Here is a 16,378-nt window from a genome sequence, read left to right on the forward strand (position 1 = left end):
TTTTATGGTTCAGTAACTGACTCCACTATCCTTCCATCTTCCTTTACTTAAGTCATCTATTCTGAAAAGTTACCCAGCGACATCTGACAAAAGCATTCTTAGTAAACAAGTTTGCTAAAACTTTAGAAAAGTTTTTTGTGTATTTTCCATTTAAAACTCTTAGCTTTTCATGGCTTATCTCTGACCTAAAAGAAGTAGAGGGAGCAGGAGAAGGTGGCAATAGAAAAGAGGTTCCGTAAGTGCCTTCTTACCTGGGTATCAGATTCCAGCCAAGGGGCAGCTAATTTGGGAATGGACTAGAATGAGGCCATCTTAACTCTTTGTGCCATCTGGGCAGGTCAGCGTGGGCACAATAAACTGTACTTTGTAACTGGAGGTTGAGTGGGAGGGTTAAAAAAAAGAAGAGGGAGGGGCGAAATACGGCGAGAGAGGGCCACCTTCTTTCAGAAACAAACACCCTGTAGCATCTCCGCCTCAGCAGGAAGGTGCGTTTGTCTGGGCAAACCCGGAGGGGAAAGCGCCTCGCCTGCAGCGGCCAAGTGAGTTGGGCCGGCAGCCCGCGGGGAGGTGGGGCGAATTGCTTCCGCAGAGCCTCAACCCGGCTCTCTCCCGGCGCCCTGACGCCGGGCTCGGAGGTCGCGGAGGAGTCGAGGACCCGCGCCCGCGAACCTTCCACCCGCGGAAGACCCGGGTGCAGCCATGGGCTACCCCGGGCAGAGGCCCGTCATCCCGCCGCAGGTAAAACTGGAGATGGGACAGGTTCTGAAGGCAGGACCGTTCAAGTTTCCTTCACCTGCAGGAGTTCAGCTGCCTTTACCTGCAGGAGTTCAGCTGCCTTCACCTGGGGTCTTGATTTAGCACCAAGATTGAGGGCAGGAATAGAAGGGAGCGGAAGAGGATGAGATGATTAGATAACATCACCTACTCAATGGACGTTAAGTTTGAGCAAACTGGGAGATAGTGGAGGGCAGGGAAGCCTGGCGTGCTGCTGTCCATGGGATGGCAGAGTCAGACACGACAGCGACTGAACAAGGTTCTCCAGGAGAAAAAAATTTGCCTTAATCTTTTTTTTTTTTTTGGTCAGGCACTTTTCAATATAACCCCTTTCGTTTCACACACACACACAAAAATCACATTTGCTCCCTGGGAGATCCTGTACTCTAGGAGTTCATGCAGCAGTCCACGAACTTGGCACAGCTGTAATCAGCACATTTTAGGATGGAGTGTGTTCAGAAGCTCTGCATTACTAGATATTATTGTTACTTTTTATTATTATCTTCATCTTCTTACCGTTATTGACATCACTTGTTATTATTACTAATATCGTGTTAGTCTCCTACATTGCGTATTTATTTTAAAATGTTCAAAATTTTTGATCTAAGTCTTTATTCAATCGCATTTTTATATACTGAAATAGAGCCATCGAGATGACAGAGAAACCCTGGTTTCTGAACATAAGCACAAAGGGAAAACTTGTCGTCAGTCTGCTGCCGTTTTTAATGTTGTCAACTCAATTATAGGGTCTGGTATAATAGGTAAGTGTTTTTTTGTTTTGTTTTGTTTTTTTAATTTTTCAATGAAAAGGCCAAATTTAAGACATTTATTATGTTGCTAGTATTCATAGATTATTTTTAAAGGAAAAAAATTTAAATTATAAAATTGGTAATTTTTTTTTTCGTAAAAGCCTTCCTGTTTTCCGGTGTGCACACCATCAGTCTTTTATACTAAAGATGGGGTGGCAATTCACACACTGTTTCTACATTTGAGAGTATCCTCCGTGTGTGGTAGATTAAGGTGAAGCTGCAGATGGAAGATAACTAAAAAAATTTTTTCATGGGCTGTATATCAATTGATAATGTTACCAAGTTTACTTTTTTCCCTGTTTCTGGAATGTCTACTGTTACTTGAATCATCTTTCTATAACCTTTTGGAGGTGTAAAACCTCCAGATATTTGAATATATTGCAGATACAAAACTTTAATGTGAAATGTAGCAATCTTGTGAAAAATCAAATCCATGTAATATTTCCTTACCCATTCAAAAAGTATTAAAATTTAAAGTCCAAACTTATTGTGATATATTAATTTTAACTGTAATCAATAAATAGAAATTGTTTTTAAATGGATTTTTAAAACAAAGGAGTCAAGTAATCCGAATTCAAAGAAATGAGCAGCTCATATTTTCCCAGTCTGAAGCCAGGGGTAAATTTCTGGCAAAATTAAGTGTATTACATTATAATAATAAAGGCAGCTTTTTTTTTTTCAGTGCTTCTTATTCTTTTTGTTATTTGAAAACATCCAATTTAAGGTAAAACTGAGACAAATCAAAATCCTTCAGATGCTCCTTGAGACTATTACTTTTTCTCTGTAATGTTTTGACATCTTAGTCACAGTCATCTGGATTGAGTTACTTCTCTTAACTTTCTCAAATTGATGTGTTTCTTGATTTTATTTTCCATATATAGACAATTTTTTTCATATGGTAGATAAAATGTAGGAACTGACACAAAGTAATAGCAAGTAGGGGCAAAGATTTGTTTGAAATTCTGCCTCCATGTGCCGTGGAGGTGTAGGCAGAATCCCAGAGTTAATTCCTAATATGAATACTTGAAGCTGATCCATGTCAGCAACCTTGAAAAGTACCTCTTAATTAGGCTCAGCAGATTTTTTAAAGGGGAAGGTTTTCAGGGAATAAAGCATTCTGGATGGAAATAGTTTATGTACATTTTATTTTAAATTTTTCATTGTACATAATCTAAAATTCCCCATTTCCCCCCCAAAAAAGTTTATAATAAATAATGTTATATACTCACTTCAGCTTTATAAAAAATACCTTTGCCTACTTATTTTTCTCTCCTTTTCCTACAGAGTTGCCCATCTTGACCCCAGAGTTAGTCTTTCCTCGAATCTCATAACCTTTCTATTCTTTATTTTCTAAGACTTTTTTTTTTTTTTTTTGGTGTGGACCATTTTTAAAGTTTTTATTGATTTGTTACAATGTTGCTTTTGTTTTATGTTTTGGTGTTTTGGCTGGGAAGTATGTGGAATCTTAGCTCCCTGACCAGGGATCAAACCCATACCCTCTGCATTGAAAGGTGAAGTCTTAACCACTGGACTGTTGGAGAAGTCCCCCAAACCTTCTATACTCATCATTGTCTCTGTTTTCCCAGCCAGCCTGTAAGGAGAGCTCTGAGTCATTACTCTCCACATATTCTAAGTCATCTGTCCCCGCACCCTGAAAGTGAGAGTCGCTCAGTCATGTCTGATTCTTTGCGACCCCATAGACTATACAGTCCATGGAATTCTCCAGGCCAGAATACAGAAGTGGGTAGCCTTTCCCTTCTCCAGGGATCTTCCTAACCCAGGAACTGAAACCAGGTTTCCCGCATTTCAGGCAGATTCTGGTAAAACCCCGAAATGAACATTATTTGTGTGAATTGGCATCTGTTTATCATGTGATGCTTTCTTATCATATTCTTCTACCTCATAAACTCACTCTGTTGACATGTCCTTAATTTACAACATTTTATTCTGTAGTAAATATTAATATGCTAACATTTAATTTTAGTATTCATATGCACTGTTTACAACTATCTCATATAAATATGTTAATATTCTTAACTGATTATATACAGTAATTGGGGAAAAAACCTATTTGTATGTTTTATTCATGTGATGGGTGGCACATTTTTTTTTCCAGGATTGCCTTATTCAATGAAGCAAGCTGGCTTTCCTCTGGGAATATTGCTTTTATTCTGGGTTTCATATGTTACAGGTAAAAAATACTATATAACTGCTTATTCCTGCAACTTAAATTATGCAATGATTGTTTTACACAAACACACATACACATCCCCCATAACTGAATTTCCTAACTAAAAAGTACATCAAAGAATCCTAGAGAATTTAGACATTTATGACTGAGGAGATTTACTTTTCTTGCTAATCCTCTGAACAGATTAGAAGAGTGTTGTATATTACCAGGCCTAAATCCTTTTCATGTGCCATTTTCACTTTCTGCCAATAGTGGTAGGTGGAGGAGTCATTTTAAAGACTGATTAAGGCTGAGACTGTACTCTGAAAATATAGATGTCAGGAATTCCTTTCCCACAAAAAACATGGACAGGTGCTGACATGGACAACCTTTTCAAGCTCTGTTCATGCAGGTGGCACCAAGAGCCCAGGTTCTCAGCCAGTGGGGGTCCCCACACCACCACCCCCACCCCTGCCAGTCTTCAAAGGCAGCAGTAAGGCACTTCTGTATCCCTTTTGTCCTGCTTCCCACTTTTCATGTAATAAACCTATGTTTGGCCACTTCCCCATCTAAGTACAGACTTTACGACTAGTCATCTTATCTTACTGTGTTTGCACCCCTGCCCTGTCGTCCCCCAAGTACCCCTCATGACAAACACAAAGGCTTTCCTCTGCCTTAGGATCTCTGTGACACAGACAATCCTCCCCACCTCTGCACTGGTGGCTGCTGTGGGCTGCTATGTGTGATCACCTAGCTGCCTTTTACCAGGTGATGCAAAACACCTCAGCGGTCCCCTTCAGTGGAGTGGCAACCCGGGCCTCAAGAGTGTCACCTTCCTGTGAGGCTATGAATCCCAGCCATCATTTCCCCACATGACTGCTAGAAACCCCAAAGCTGGCCTCCTTGCCTCCAGAAGGGACCCACGTGTGGTGCAGTTGGAGCTGCAGAGTGCGACCTCTGCTGGTCTGGGCTGCCTCCGGTCTCCACCAAGACTTTGTCCTTCTGAGCTATGCCCCTGGCTTATCTTTTCACTCTCCATCTCCTGAGAAGCTCCCTTAAATCCCATGCCCAAGAGTCTCTGTGTTAACTCTACTTATGGAGACTCTAAGATGCCATCCCCTATAAAATCTCAGTCTTCCAAAACCAGCCTGTAACTCAGCCATCTTTCCTGAGAAATAAAGTGAAGATTGCCTCAGAGCCTACACTCCCTTCCTCCCTGCTGTCTTCTCATTACCCCCAACCCCCCAAACCTAAGCTGCTTTTAGCTTCTACAGCACTTAATTTGTAGCTTAAGTAATAGGAAATCTGTAACTTGGTGCTTATTCAGAGTTGCTGGTGTTTAATTTTTATGTTATTCAAGAGAACATTTAGCGCACTAAAAAAATCCCATTCAAGGATTTACCCATGTTGTTTTTAATTTCCTGTTTCCCAGTCAATCAGTACAAACAAATAATTAATTTCCTCCCAGGCATAATAACCATGGCTTATTTAAGTGCACTGTGAACATTTGCACACATCATAAACCAGAAGGTAGAAAAAAAATTAAATATACATCACCTAAAATCTCAACAAACACTTGAAGAGAATGAATAGTTTCTTAAAGCAAAGTCACATTATGCATACACAGATCAACTGATGCTGTATATAAACCTACAGCAGTGTCTAGAAGCAGACCTTTCCCAAGTCATATATTACAAAATTACTAATCAGTGGAAATTAGTTATTCTTATTAATTTAGTTGCATGATGAAAATCCTTGTATAGTTTTGATAAATAAAGGATGACCATGCAGAAACAAAACAAAAAATTGTAGACTATGATTCTTTTTTAAAGTTTCTTAATTAGGATTCTAAGAGCAAAATCTACAAATAGGGTTATAATATTGAGTTATTCTTTAAATTGACACTGTAATTATATAATTGTTTGTCTCTACAATTATTCTTTTGTCTTTTTAAGGCCTTTGTCTTTTTAATGAGATATGTTCAGTTCAACAAATGGTGTTTCTAAGTTCTGTTTTCATGTTTGTGAAATGTTGGGGAAAAAGAAAGAATGGTAAATATTTACAGCAAATGATTTTTAATTTGCTTTAAGGTTCTCATATTTGTTGATTAGAGTAAAATAATTTTTATTGTCTAAGCCTATGTAGTGATGTAAAAGAAAATTCACCTGTTGAATAACATAGATTCATTCATGGTTTATCTGTGATTTGCATATAATATATTTAAAGCAAGATCAAAATGTTATAATGAAAGGAAATGTTATAATGATTGATATTTGAGATTCCTAAAACTTTTGAGAGATTTATTTATAGCCTGTATTTTACATGTAAATGAAAGCATCTATTATTGACTAAATTCTTAGCAAATTGTTACTTTTAAGCAATACATTTTGAACTTTGGTAAAATTTAGCAGTCTCATTGCAACCACACAGTTCTTCATCAAAACTTCACAGCAGCTGTGAAATTGGTTACCTCCTATTACCAGTCCTCACTGATTCTCTTCCTTGGCCAGTAACTTGCTGTTTAATTTTCCTGCCTTTAGCCTATATCTTTAACTTTCTGGTCTCTCCTTCATATTACTGCAAGAGTTATCTTTATAAAACCTCAGCCTGATCTGTTATTTCCCAAGTCAAAATGTTCCAAGACTTTGTTATGACCACAGGAAAAAAAAAACCATTCAAATTCTTTCGTGGTTCAGCACAGTTTGCACTTCTAGTCTCAACCCCTACTAATCTGACGTCTCTTTCACCATGTCACCGTCACTGCCTTGTGTGGCACTTGGATTTTAGCCATTCTGTATGATTCCATTACCCACATATAGACTATGCCTTCACACTGACTGCCTATGGATAGTCCCCCTGCTTGACATTATTTTTTCTTCTCTACCCGGTAAAAGCCTGTTTATCCTTCAGGACACTACTCAACTCTTATGTGAAGCTTTTCCTACTGTTAAACAAAGGATATAGGATAAATTACTATGTCATTTGTGCTTGTAGAATATTTTAAAATTTATTTATTAGGTCACTTATCATATTAAATTTCTATCAGATATGTAGACATCTAGCAATCTTGCTTTGCTGATCGTTGATTCATTCAATAGAGTTTTACTAACACTGCTGCCATTATAGCAATAAAGAACATTTTTCTTGCCACGTGAAGCTCACAATGTAGTATGTTAGGCAGAAAAAAAAGCACATAGTTGTGACTTTCATAAAAAATACCATAATATAAATATGTGCGTGACAATAAGGATTCTGGCATTAAACCTAGCCTCAAAGGAGCCGGCATGTTTTGGGGAGGAAAAGACCCCTTCACTGACTGTTTATGAAAAAATGTGAGTGAGCAAAGAAAATAGAAGGATGCTCTAAGCTGATGGAAATGTGGAAATGCAAAAGAGAACGTGTAAGTCATTCTATCTGGCTAAAGTATAGGGTTGATGTTGGTAAGAGGGAATATACAAAGTTAGAGAGGCTTGCAGAGGCGTTTGTGAAGGCTCCCTTGTAATGATAATCATTACCATTTCCTGATGACTGGCCTGACGCAGCCACTATAGTTAATCTTTCTGACTCCATGAAGTAGGTATGCATGTTTTACTTTTTATGAAGGTGGAAATTGAGACTTTGGCAGGTTAAAATTATTTGCCTAAGGTCAGCAGTTACTGCCAGAGAAGGCAATGACACCCCACTCCAGTACTCTTGCCTGGAAAATCCCATGGACAGAGGAGCCTGGAAGGCTGCAGTCCATGGGGTCACTGAGGGTCAGACACAACTGAGACACTTCACTTTCACTTTTCACTTTCATGCATTGGAGAAGGACATGGCAACCCACTCCAGTGTTCTTGCCTGAAGAATCCCAGGGACGGGGGAGCCTGGTGGGCTGCTGTCTATGGGGTCACACAGAGTCGGACACGACTGAAGCGACTCAGCAGCAGCAGCAGTTACTGGCAACAGAGTTGAGATTTTGGTTAAATGCATATATGGATTCTGGGGCTAGACTACCAGGGTCTGAGTCCTGCCTCTTCCGTATGAGCTCTGTGACGTTTAGCAGTTTGCTTAAGCTTCTGTGCCTCACTTTTCTCATTTGTCAAATGCAGGATTGTAATAGCACCTACGTAGGGTTTTAGTGATGGTTAAACATGTCAATAAATATAAAGCATTTAGGAAAAGGCTTACCCACAGAAAGTGTTGTTAAGTATTTGCTAGTGTTTTTGTGGTTGTCATCATTACTGTCATTCTCATCAGATTCCAAATGCAATGCTTTTTCTAACATCACATGCAGCCTATAGAAAATAACTAAAAAATAGCAAAAGTTTTCATTCCTGTAGCATCTGTAGCATGCCAGGCATTGTGGTAGGCATTTAAACATCATCACATCATCCTCATAGACTCTTCAAGGTTAGGGTATTGCCTTACTTTTCAAATGAGATTCAGACTTTCATTCAAGATCCCACAGCTAATAAACAGTTTTTCTGAGAAAAATTATGAAAAGAGTTGATTTTTATTCAAAATCACTAGAGGATTTTCCTGGAGGATTTTAAGCAGAAGACATGGTCAAATTTATGCTATGGTCATATTCATCTGGTAAGAGAGAAAATGTCTGGAAAGTACTGGTAAGGAGAGGATGGTGAATGAGAGAACTATTAGGAGTTTTTGCAGTAATCCAGGCAAGAAGTAATAGAGGGGTAAGCCCTTAAAGCAGGTTAGAGATTAGACGTGAGGAGATACAGTTGGATAATTTATGATGCAGTAGTTAATGGATTTAGTGGACAAAGGAAAATAGAAGCTGGTGGATAATGAGAAATATAGTGTGACTCTCAAGTTTCTCTTGATACTATTCACAGTTTGGAGAAATATGAATGCAGAAACAGGCTCCAGAACAAATATATAAATTAGAATTTGGACGCCTAAATCAAGATGCCTACAAGATCTTCAAGGTAAAATATTTACTAGACAGCTAGATACAGAAATCTGGAGTTTTGGGAAAGTCCTGACTGGAGATGCAAATTCAGGAGTTACTGACATCTGTGTGAAAATTGAAGCCATGGCCGTGAATAAGACACAGTAAGACATCTGGAAGAGTGAGGGGAAAAAAAAATCCCAGAATCCAGGATTTGGAAGAGTTAAAGAAACTGGTGAAAAAACTAAGTATAAATGGCTCCAAAGGTAGGAGGAAATTCAAGAGAAACTGGCGTCAGAAAGGAAAATGCTACTGAAAAGGCAAATACAATTAATATGTAAGAGGTTTCGACTGGATTTATCAACTTGGAGCTCATTGATGAATTTGTTAAAAGAAATTTCAAAGACGTGAGAGAATCAAGGTGGAAATGATATTGCACCGATTTGTATTTTCTTCTTTGTACTCTAATACATTTCCAAATAACTTAAAAGACCAAAAAAAAAAACTTGTAATAGAAACATGAGCAAGACTAAAAAGTAAGAATTTGTTTTTCTTTTTTCTTAATGTAATTTTCTTACACTAAAAAGTAAGAATCATACCTTCTGCACAGTTGTATATCCAGTAGAGTTGCAGTATTATTCTCTAGGTGTTCAAAAAGCATTGAGTTAAATGAGAGAGAGACTAACTTTTCATTATACATTTTTCTATATATTTGTATCTTCAATGTCAACTCTAAAATTGGAACTTAAATCTCTAAACAGTAAATTTCAAAAAAATTCTTAGAGTAGCCTGTTAACCATAATAACGATAAAATAAAGATATTGTACTCTGTTATAAAACAAATTATCTGATTGTCCTCAATCTATTTTTTTTCTGAATGTTTCACAGCACATTTTATTCTCAGTCTTCACATGTTGAATGCCTGTGAAATATTGGATAATCTAACTTCCGTTGCTTGAACATTTGAGCCACATCCTGTTAATAGTTGTTGCATTGGTTGTGTTAGGAAAGTGAAATAGGAAACTGAAGCTTTAACTTTAGTCTGCATACCCTCTTCTGTCTAGTTCATTGCATGGATATGTTAAGTCTGTTTGCATCTTGATTTAAAAATATATAACTGGAAGCAGTACAGTTTCATGAAAGATAATGTTTTAAGAAAATAAAGTAAGCCTTGCCATGGTAATTTACTTTAGCACTGAACTCTTCTTTGAAGCCTGTATTTTTCTTTAAGTCAAAATATATTTTTAAAAACCTTTATATTAAATCTAATCTGACATTTGTTTAATGGTTATTTTTGCCACAGATTTTTCCCTCATTTTATTGATAAAAGGAGCTGCCCTTTCTGGAACAGACACTTACCAGTCTTTGGTCAATAGAACTTTTGGCTTTCCAGGATATCTCTTACTCTCTGTTCTGCAATTTTTGTATCCTTTCATTGGTAAGGATGAATATGAACATGAATATTATAATTACTTTCATAAATACACAACCATTTCTGAATAAAATAATTTTAATAGTTGTTAGTCATTAAAGAATACTAATAGTTGTATTTTCCACACTGAGTGTTTAGCTATTTTTCCATTGTTTTCTGTTCCTTTTGGTCTGTTTTCTAAGTATTTCATTAAAATAAAGTAAGATTGCTTTTCACTGGATTAATGCTTGTAATTCCCTAGTTTGGTGAAGAATATTAGGTTGACCAAAAAATTCATTTTGATTTTTCCATAAGCTATTATAGAAAAACCCAAACAAACATTTTTGACCAATCCTGTAGAATGATCTGGGAATAAAAGTAAATGAGAGAAATAATAGATTTCTTCTAAGCTGAAATTTTTTTGAAAAGCTAAGGATTTGTGGAAGTCATGTCCAAGATAAGTTTGCACCCAGTACTTCTAAAATAAGTAATGTGTTAACATTCACCAATGGCTGAATTGATTTCATTTTAAAAATTAATAACACAGAAGCTGTTATTCAAACCACAAGTTCCTTATGTCTCTACAGAAGGCTAAGAATATATTTCCCCCAAATATTGCTTTTGAAGTCTTCACAATTTTCTAATATTTTTCCTCACTTTGAGTAATACATGTGTTCCTAAAGAGTGTTTGGCACTGAACTTTAATAACACAACAAAACACATGTTTTTAATATAAATTTATTTATTTTAATTGGAGGCTATTTACTTTAAATTATTGTACTAGTTTTGCCATACATTGACATGAATCCGCCACTGGTGTACATGTGTTCCCCATCCTGAACCCCCCTCCTATCTCCCTCCCCATCCCATCCCTCTGGGTCATCCCAGTGCGCCAGCCCCGAGCATCCTGTATCATGCATCAAACCTGGACTGGCAATTCATTTCACATATGATAATATACATGTTTCAATGCCATAACAAATCTCATTTTAAATGCCTACCAAAACTCACTATTATTTAAAGATGTTCTGAAAAGAATCAAAGTGAACGTCTTTGTAATATAAATTGATATTCTCCCACAAATCTGCTGTCTAGTTATTTTTAAAGTCTTAGGTATTTGCAGTCAAAGTAAATATTTGAAAGTAAGCTTATTCCACTATTAGAGAAGTGATAATTGTTTACTTTCAAAATATTCAAGGTGAAATATATGATGACTTATTGGTGACTGTTGTTTTAATTATGTTTTTAGCTATGATAAGTTACAACATAATAACTGGAGATACTTTGAGCAAAGTTTTCCAAAGAATCCCTGGAGGTACGTCAATATATTTATTTTGTATAGTTATTTATATAATCATAATAATTTGAAAGTAAATATTTGCAAGGGAGGAATTGGATGACTTCAGATATCCAGTGATATCTATGATCCAATCTGATTCTAAAGTATTAATCCACTTTTATGTATAATTTAGCTCTAATTTAGCTATTTAAATATTATTATTTATGCTACATAAATGCTACATATCATCAATTCTCTGTGTATCATTTTTTCATGTACTATTTATGCTACACCATTTTTTAAATAAGCAGGCTAACCTTTGTCCCCATTATTTGTATTACAGTATAATTTAATGTAATAAAACTAACCCTTTTTCATGTATACTTCTGTAAGTTTTGACAAATTATCCAGTCATACAACCACAGCCATAATCAAAATACAGAACAATTCCATTATCTCCCCAAATTTTCCTCATTCCCCTTTGTTGTCAAACTTTCCCTCATCTCCAGCGGTTGGGAATACTGATCTGACTTCTCGTCCTGCTTTTCCTTTTCCCAGAATACCAAAGAAAAGGCATCTTGTAGTAGCTAGCCTTCAGGGGTCTGGCCTCTTTCACTTAGGATATTAAATGTGTCTGAGGGTTTGTTAGTGATGTACTCCTTTTTTTTATTATTTGCTGAGCAGTTTTCTGTTATATAGATATAAACAGTTTATCTGTCATTCAGTTGAGGGGCATTTGGATTGTTTCCTGTTTGGCTTGATTATGAAAAAGCCTCCCTGAACACTTTAGCAGACCTTTTCAAAGTTTGCCAAAGCTCCACTCCCCGTTCATCCTTTCACCATATCATGGCTATTTGAGTAATTTAGAGATTGTGAGTCTTTTTGTTTTGAAAGTCCCTCTTCTAAGCCACATAATCTCCAGTAGTAAATACACTCTAAAGGGACAAAGGAAGGTAGAAGCAGGAAATCTGATTTGGAGGCTACTAAAATAATGTGAATGCAAAATACTATAACACTATTTGAGTATAAGTTAATCCTTGATGTTATTATTTCATAGAACCATGAATAAGTTTCATGGTTCTATGAAACTTATTCAAGATTGTAGCCTATCAGGCTCCTCATGGGACTTTCCAGGCAAGAATGTTGCAGTGGATTGCCATTTCCTTCTCCAGGGTATCTTCCCGACCCAGGAATAGAACCCTGGTCTCCTGCATTGCAGGCAGATGCTTTACCGTCTGAGCCACCAGGGAAGCCCTTATAGTAATTGTCATTTTTATAATTAAATATTTGACTACTTGGGTCACTGGTATTATTCATATCTATAAACACTGTATAATAATTATTGTGTTTCAGTTGATCCTGAAAACTTGCTTATTGGTCGCCATTTGATTATTGTGCTTTCCACGGTTGTCTTTACTCTGCCTTTGTCCTTGTATCGCGATATAGCGAAGCTTGGGAAGGTAATTTCTACATTTTAAATACGCAAAGAGATGCACTACGTTACCTGCATTAACTTTGTAAAATTACTGCCTGTATGACCAAATTCTTAATTACAGTATTTATCTTTAGTTACTTACACTTGTATTAGAGTAAACTTTGTTTGATAGTTTATCTTATTTGGGAGAACTGATAGTTAAATACTTGATGAGTATGAAATGAATAGGTCCCTTTCTTTTTCCTTTTTTAAGGCAGATATTCTGATATCAGACAGAACACTTTAATTTTAGAAAATATTAAGAACTATATTAAACCAACTCTATTTACTGAAAAAAAAATCTATCATTTTTTGTAGATAGTTTAGACAATTTAAAAATAAATTAACTTTAATGAAGTAAGAATGAATCAGTTAATTTTTTTGTTGTAAATTGGCTTTGTAAATGGCTTAATTTTTTTTTTAATTACAATGTCTGTTCTGCCCATTTTTATCCAGTGAATTTAAATATCAGTATATTGATTGATTAAGAATCTGGCCAATATTTATGATTCTTATTGCTAAAGAAAAATGGTGATTTATTTGTAATAAAACCAATCAAATAAGTATTCAACTCACCACATATGCTTATCTCTATACATTAGCCTTTATCTGGCTGTATTTTTCTCCCTCACTCTCATAAAATGTTTGTATTTTACCCAAAATGTTATTGGTGTTGCATCTACATTATGCCAAGCATTCTGAGGAAAAAAAATTTTTTAGAGAGCGAGTCATATTTTTTCAATCTATTTTGAAAAATCCAACAGTTGATTAATTTTACTTTTCACTGTGATGTTGGTATGTATACGCAGTGGTGAAGTCCCTCCTTCCAGGCAGAGCTGAGAGTGGGGATGATATTCCAGTTTTCTGCCCATGCTGTCTTCTTTACATTACAGGGATCCAGAAATAAATAAAATTGTATTAAAAGGGACTTTTTGGGTGAATTATCTGAAATATATGAACTATTTCCCATTTCTCATGTTCAGTATAGACATAAATGTTTTCTTCTGAGAGCAAAAGGCAAGGCATTTATGAGAAGAAAGCTAATATTCTATCATATTGATAACATTTGAACATTTTGTCCTGAAATGTGCCTTACGAATGTCATACTGAAGTATCCCAATGCAAAGCAGAGTAGTTAGGAACACTCATCTGGAGTCAGGCTGTGTATCTAAATTCCCCTTCGGCCACTTTCTTGCTGTGTGACCTTGGGATTTTTTTCTTAATATCTCGGTGGATCAGAGGACTCGTAATAAAACCTGCTCTAGTTTAAAACTAACAACCCAAGAAATAAGATTAATGACAAATGAAATAAAAGCAATTTTATATTTTTCTTATCAGATAAAAAATTCTAAAATGTCTTTATTCATTATAAAAAATTGAATAGAAACACAAATTTAATGTAATGAGTGAACATAACACACACAGGCCAGTTTATATTTTAACCTGTTGAAATAGTAACAGAAGAGAGAGAGAGTAGCAAAGAAGACTCTGGAAGCGCAGCTGCTGCTACTCAGTCATGTCCGACTCTTTGCAACCCCACAAACTGTAGCCCGCCAGGCTCCTCTGTCCATGGGATTTTCCCGACAAGAATACTGCTGTGAGTTGAACCCGTGTGTCCTGAGTCTCCTGCATTGCAAGTGGATTCTTTACCACTGAGCCACTGGGACAGACCAAAGGGTGAAACTGCATAGGAAGAATGGACTAATAGAGCTGGAAAGCAGAAGGGAAGAAGCAGAGGCATCCCAAAATGTGTGTGAGTGGGTAGGTGTGCGGGGATGTTGTGTAGGAAGGGCCAGGGTAAGATAGACAGTAGCAATAAGCAATTATAGATAGAAGAAAAGCACAAGTCAACACTAAAAACCTGACAAAAAGTGAAAACATACTTCACTTTATGAAATAGTCATATTTGGTACTTGTTCTATTTGTGGGAAAAAAACTAAGAGTATGATCTGATAAAAATGTACATGCCTGAGATTATTAACAACAATTGGTAAGAATGAACTACTAAAAGTATATCCTAAAAGCTACATAAATTTAGTCAAGTAAAAAGTAAATCACCTAATATTTTCGATTACATTGTCTCTTCTAAACTGATGCTATATCTTTACATTTTCTTTTGCAGATCTCTCTTATTTCTACAGTTTTAACAACTCTGATTCTTGGAATTGTAGTGGCAAGGGGAGTTTCACTGGGCCCACACATGTAAGTTTCCTTGCTTTATTGGTTGATATTTGACTTATACCCATCATTTAGGCTTTCAGATGATATACTATAAATGCAGAAATACAAAATTATGATAGTACCAGAAGCATCATTTAACTATTTGATGAAATGCAAGTATGATTACATTAAAGTAGACCTACATTTTCCCTTGGACCCTGCATGGCTGATGAGATTAAACCATGTTTACTTATCATTTTAATAATCTGCTCAAAGAATTAAAATAAGGAAGGGATTTTGAATAGTGAGAAATAGGAACAATTTAGTGCAGTGGTAGAAAGCAGAAGGAGGGAAGATGATAGAGGGTAGAAATTTCTGTGTCTATCCCAGAGTTAAATATGTTCTTAACAAAATATTCAACAGTCTAGGCTAAAATGAGAATGATAAAGAATATAGTGAATGTTTGCTCTATTAAATAAAATACAGTCACCTTGAAAATCTCTTTTTTCTCTGCTCAGATTATGTTATTTTCTTGTATTAAGAACTGATTAAACATTTGTGAACTGATAGTGATACTTGGTAGTAATATTTGTTTTTTTATATTATTTGGCCAAATAAAATGTTGGCAACTTGGCATTGGGTCCTCAAATTTTAAAAATGTTACTTATCAGTAAAATTTGAAGTATAGGGTCTACTGATCTAAACCACACAGTTTTTTGCTTTGATTACAGAATAGATTTATCAGATGAGAACTGGATAATTTATGTCTGTAGTCCCAAGAGAATGCTAGAATGAAACTAGCTTAAATTGGCTTTAAACACAAAATTGGGTTCCCACTGCTGCTGCTGCTGCTGCTGCTGCTGCTGCTGCTAAGTCTCTTCAGTCGTGTCCGACTCTGTGCGACCCCATAGACGGCAGCCCACCAGGCTCCCCCGGTCCCTGGGATTCTCCAGGCAAGAACACTGGAGTGGGTTGCCATTTCCTTCTCCCATGCATGAAAGTGAAAAGTGAAAGTGAAGTCGCTTAGTCGTATCCAACGCTGTTCCCACAATGCACAATAAATATTTGTTGAATAAATTAGTAAATAATACATTATGGAGTTGCTGTGATACCTTAAATATTTTATTTATCCTAAATAAGACAAAATTAATTTAAGACATAATGTCTAACACAGTACAAGGAACATGCTGGGTCTTCCATTAATGTTATCTATTAAGAAAAAAACCTGGTGAATAGCTGTAATTGATAACACCATCCCCAAGGTAACATTTTTTTCCTACTGATCATTGTTCTGCAAAATCACTTCATTTTCCACTATATATGCTTATGTCAGGCTTCTTAATTTACCAGGAAAATACCAAAAATTATGCCTTAAATTTATTTGAAAAAAGTGTGAAATATCTGAAC

The 16,378-nt window shown here is 36.1% G+C and overlaps 1 protein-coding gene across 4 annotated transcripts in view; it reads left to right on the forward strand.

Annotated features, from left to right (window-relative positions):
- The first annotated feature begins 229 nt into the window (after nucleotides 1-229).
- SLC38A11 (solute carrier family 38 member 11) overlaps nucleotides 230-16,378 on the forward strand; it is a 60,131-nt gene continuing 43,982 nt past the window's right edge. Inside the window, exons 1-7 of one of the 4 annotated variants that reach the window (XM_010801973.4) lie at nucleotides 230-738; nucleotides 1,418-1,535; nucleotides 3,700-3,774; nucleotides 9,951-10,085; nucleotides 11,308-11,373; nucleotides 12,691-12,797; nucleotides 14,934-15,013. In XM_010801973.4, the coding sequence (XP_010800275.1) occupies nucleotides 700-738; nucleotides 1,418-1,535; nucleotides 3,700-3,774; nucleotides 9,951-10,085; nucleotides 11,308-11,373; nucleotides 12,691-12,797; nucleotides 14,934-15,013 (620 nt within the window). In that variant the 5' untranslated portion in view covers nucleotides 230-699. 4 annotated transcript variants of the gene reach the window in all.

Source organism: Bos taurus, chromosome 2 (assembly GCF_002263795.3).
Source record: "Bos taurus isolate L1 Dominette 01449 registration number 42190680 breed Hereford chromosome 2, ARS-UCD2.0, whole genome shotgun sequence".
In the NCBI taxonomy this organism is placed as follows: domain Eukaryota; kingdom Metazoa; phylum Chordata; class Mammalia; order Artiodactyla; family Bovidae; genus Bos; species Bos taurus.